Source organism: Egretta garzetta, unplaced genomic scaffold (assembly GCF_000687185.1).
Source record: "Egretta garzetta isolate BGI_Z169 unplaced genomic scaffold, ASM68718v1 scaffold101, whole genome shotgun sequence".
NCBI lineage: Eukaryota > Metazoa > Chordata > Aves > Pelecaniformes > Ardeidae > Egretta > Egretta garzetta.
The window spans coordinates 2,087,283-2,092,166 of record NW_009258666.1 but is presented as its reverse complement, the minus strand read 5'-3'; the positions used below and the strand labels follow the sequence as shown (position 1 = coordinate 2,092,166).

Genomic DNA, 4,884 nt, shown 5'->3' with positions numbered 1-4,884 from the left:
GAAAATAAAAACTTCTAGATGTCATTGTGGGAGTAGCCACCACAAAGCTTTAATGACTTACACGCAGTAACACAGTTCCGCAATACAGAGTATTCTGCAACAAAGTATTTGAAAACAGTGAAAGCATTTTAAATGTCCCAGCTTTCAGGGAGCTTTCAGGGAGCTTACTGAAACCTTTCAGGTTCTATTTTGCCTCCTGCCAGTGAAGGCTTTTTGTTAAAAACAACAGATAAAATAACCCTTTTCTTTCCTTTCCAGGTTATGCCTGCCCAGAGCAAGGTTTTTACAACTTTTTTTTCCTGTAAATCTCATGTTGATTTTTTTTTTTTTTATTAAACGCCTGTTTCTGCTGCGGTTTTGTTTTAACTCTATCACTGGCAATGCTGTTCTACCACTTACAGAGTCCTTCACATATTCAGCGAAGTAACCCGGACTGGTGAAGATATGCTTAACAAATGTAGAGGGATCTGTCAATATGCAAGGCTTGAACTCTCACATGGGAAAAAAATCTGGATCTAATTATTAAGGAAATCAGAAATAGATTCACAGGGCTTGCCCACCACCACCTACACCAATTTATTTCCTACACAGAACTATATTACATACATCTGCTTAAGAGAAAGAGAAAAGAACATACAACTTGTGAGCTTACCAACTGAGCCTCCAGCAGAGAGCTGACAAAACTCAAACAACCCATCAAACACAGGGCAGTCTTCCCCAACATTAACTTGAAAAGAATACAAAAGAGTTAGTAAGACAAACCCACAAATAAATGGCAAAGCTTATACCCCCACTGTGATTTTAAAAGCTCACCAGATAAGCCATCAAACATTTTAAACAACAAAATACCACGCACAAATAATAAAACGTTAATGTAATCAACCTGAGGATTGCCTGACAAGGCAAAAAGGTTGTTGCTGTAGGGAAGATGCTCCTGACTTGCAAGAAAACAGGAAAGCAGGTCCCAGGAGCTCTGACGAGAGCGGCACACCATCTACCAGGGTGCGCTACGAGGGATCCAGAAACCAGTCAATCGTGTCGGAAAAATGAGTGGGCGGAGAGGAGATGCTATCAATAAGAGCTGCGTAATACCGATACACGTCCTCAGCAGCAACTCAAGCTCGTTGAGGCGGCACGTTTACAGTATTCTGCTCTGCTCCGGCAGCACACGCTGGTCACGAGAGCCAGACGCAGGCTGTGCAAAAAGGGGGCCAGCACCCCTCGCTACCCTGCACAGACCATGCTGCAGATCTGCTGCCCAGGCACCACACCTTCTGGGGGGAATAGTGCTGTTTCCGACTACAGAGCTGACACTGAGCTCCATTGCACAACCCCACAGCAAGCGGGAAAGGTTTTTGCTCCCATTTCCTGCTGTATCGCTGACAAGGAGTTGAGAAAGCAAACAGTGCCAGGAGAAAGCAGGGAGATGGTAGATAGTGGTGTGTACTGGACGAGGAGTTTACATCCATATCTGCTCTGTTACACTTTGTACATTCCTTTTACTTCCCAACAGTCAGTTTTTAAGTTCTCAGCATTACTGTAGTTTTGGCCTGGATAAATTTCTACTGTAAATATTTTCATGATTAAAAATAAAAACAGTAACAACAGACTTGCATTGAATCTAGATTTTGCAAGATTTGCTTTTGCAAACAAACAAAAAGAATCTGTATTTTTGTAACAACATCTGTAGAATGTTTACTTCTGTGCTTAATGAGAAAGGCACAAACAGCACAGTTCTTGCAGCGTTAGAAACTCCTCAGTGCATAGTCTCCACAAAGACTGTGTGATAAGGGAGTTTGAATGGTCCCAGTTCGGGACAGGGATCTCTGAAAAGGACAATACCCATCAGGAGACCCAGAAGGAAGCAATTGTTCCCACTTCCCAATTGTTTCAGCAGGGCACGGCAACTGGCAGAATTTGAATAATTAACTCAAAGAGGTGGTTGGAAGCTTCTCCTGTTAAGTGAGGAGAATTTAAGTCATCAATTTCTGCATGCTTCCCATTACAACAAATTAAATTTCCTGCCCTTTAGGTTACACAGTAGTCCTCCCAAGTCCTCAGGCAGGCAACACGGCATTAGCAGAATGAAATTAGAGACTTTTACGTTTATTAGAGACCTTTACTGCCCCTCAGGACTTTATGGGCAGCATTGACAGTATCTGAGGGCATCCCTCTGCTATACTTGGCAACAACAGGAGCTGCAGCGTAAACAGAAGCCAGTTGGGCTTTTTCTCACCAGGAGATTCAAAGCAGCCAGGACTACTAAGGAGGGTTATTAATAACAGGGGTCAAATCACTTGACTATAGGCATAAAGCTCTGGTGGAAGATGAGAGGGCACAGATGCTCCTTCTTCCTTGCAATGGGTGGGTGAGAAGCTTCGTATCTGGGAGAGCACAACCAGAGAGAGCCCAGCATTAAAGGTGGAAACATTCTTGTGGAAATCATAGCAGCTATTCTTCCCTCAAAGGGAAAGCTGAAGCACCCAGCAGGCTACAGAGACCTGCCACTGTACTTGGGAGCGGTGACCTTGTCTCCTGAACCCCTAATCTCTGTTCTGAGCCTCCTGTGCCCGTTCTCCAGCTACAGAGAGGCTGCTGTTTTACAGGTCTTGCTGAAGAGCAGCTCTGTCCTCCACAGGTTTCAGATTAATTTTCGTATTTTGCCTCCTTCAGGTAAAAATAGTTCCGTGAAAGTACAGTACAGAAAATGTTGACTACCAGAAAGAGCAGAGTGGGTGGTTATGAGCCATATCTGCTTCGGGGGTAAACAGTTCAGTTTGTGTAAATATGTACTTTGGTAACTGTCATTTGGTATGTTAAGGCATATCATTTGCTGTAGGAAGTCCTTCAATGTATATTACTCATGAACCATATTACCAGTTCCTATTATGTGCTTGTGCCTTAATATCTGTCCCCTTCAGCTCACACCACATTTCCAAGAGCCTCTACTTCAGACTCGAGACCCGTATTTCTTCTAAATTGGAAATTACACTTATTCCACATAAATGAACCCCACGGGCTAACAACTTTTTTGTGCTCTCAAGGATTTGCAAGACCAAAATACTGTTTAAATGAACCTTGAGCCTTCCCCCACTATTTGTCTATACTCGCTAGAAACCTAGTTCGCTGCAGCCGTTGCCAAAAAACATCAGCTCAGAGTTGCAGAGACACCAAAAAAAGGTTTCTGTAATATTAAAGTCGCCATTAGGGACCCCTTCCGTGGACTGGAGAGTTTAGACACTTGATTTACCAGGAAAAATCAAGAAGTCAGGAGAAAGACAGTTTCCCATGGTTCTTCCTACTCTTTTTTTATCACAAAGCTCTAAAGCTGGCCTAGGATTCCCAGAACCACAACTTCTAACATCGGCAGGAACTACAGCACTACACGCATAGCTTACATCTTTGCATCTGCTTGCTGTACTCAGACATGTTATCTGGGCGAATAGATCTCAGAAATTTTATGTAGTCATCACTGTGGTACTTGGTCATTTCTTCTGCATTTGCCTTGTGAGGGCGCTGCAAGGACAAAAAAAAGAGCAAGACTTGTTTTGAAACACATCTCTCTCCCTAACTCCCATTTCCAATCTCAAATTTACTCCCAGGAACAGAAAAAAACCTCAAAGCAGCAGCATTAAACAAGAGAAACTTATATGCAAAGGCAAGAATGCCACTACTGGAGACTGGAATGTATTACATATATAGGCAAAGAGAATATTTAAGTTACAGGCAGAAAAGCAGTTTTCCAGTCTCCAGAGCTTATCCAAAGCAAAGAACATCTCAATACAAGCAATCACAAGAAAGCAAGTACATCAGCACAACTGTTTATTTTTTTTTTTTCTTTCCTCTTTGGCTCGTCAACAGAGAACTGACGAGTCTGAAACATCAAAATTAAAATCTGACATGTAAACTTAAGATCTTTCACCCATATTTCTCTTCATATCTAACCCTACACTTACATATATCTCCATCTTCCTGTAGAGGCCATAGTTCAGCAATAGGTTGTGAGTCATCCGGATCCTGTGGGGTTTCATTGGATGTCCTTGGCCATAATAGTAATTTCCAACATCACCTGGGAACAGAAAGGATTTTGTTACAGCAAGGAAAACTATTAATTCCTTCAAAGAGAGTCACAGTCAAGCCACAAGAGCCATCAGGTCATCCGTCATTTTATTTGTCTTTCAGCAGTGCCTCTGTTCACAGGGCATAGGGTCTCCCATCTTGTTTGCACAGATATCTCCATGGATTCAGCAAAGTTTACCCTAGACTCAAATAAGACAGATATTTGAAAATTACAGTATGGCCAGACAAGGAATTTTTTTTAATGCCAGTTCTGGGGAAGGCAATCCAAGTACAGTCTGAGCCACTAACATCAGACCACACAAGAGGAGGGAGCTCCAGCTTTTTTGGGCAGGAGGAGCTTTGGGCACCACATTTGCCTGTCCTCACTCAGCAAATGACAGCTCTTCAGTGTCCCCTCCAGGCAGCTGAGGTCCACTAGGATATTCACATTTACAGAGCTCATAGGTTTCGCTGAGAAATGCAACCATACTCTGAACAGAAACCCTCACACCAAGAGGCATGCAAGTTTAATCCCAGCTCAGACACTGACTCATCAGATGGAGCACGTAGCCTCTTTGCCTCAGTTTCTTACTATTTACCTAACAGAAATGAGACATAAAGCATCTAATTCTGTCAATACGCAAACACCAGCACAGCTGGAGTTTTACAGCTGCTCAATCATTTCCACCCTTTATTATTGCTTGAAACCCTTCAGAAGAATCCCAGCCCCTACCAACCACGTACCCACGCAGATGCACCTGACGAGCTATCCTACAGGCATTAACAAAGTTAGCAAATATATCCCACAGGTCATCTCCCCAGGCG

General features: G+C 43.0%; 1 protein-coding gene across 1 annotated transcript in view; it reads right to left on the bottom strand.

The window, feature by feature from the left end:
- Nucleotides 1-4,165, bottom strand: part of HDAC1 (histone deacetylase 1) — an 11,743-nt gene extending 7,578 nt beyond the window's left edge. Inside the window, exons 1-3 of the mRNA XM_009648532.2 lie at nt 3,957-4,165; nt 3,399-3,516; nt 653-727 (exon numbers count right to left, since the gene is read on the bottom strand). Coding sequence (XP_009646827.1) covers nt 653-727; nt 3,399-3,516; nt 3,957-4,031 — 268 coding nt within the window. The 5' untranslated portion in view covers nt 4,032-4,165. The remainder of the gene's footprint in view (nt 1-652; nt 728-3,398; nt 3,517-3,956) is intronic.
- Between the last annotated feature and the right edge of the window lie 719 nt (nt 4,166-4,884).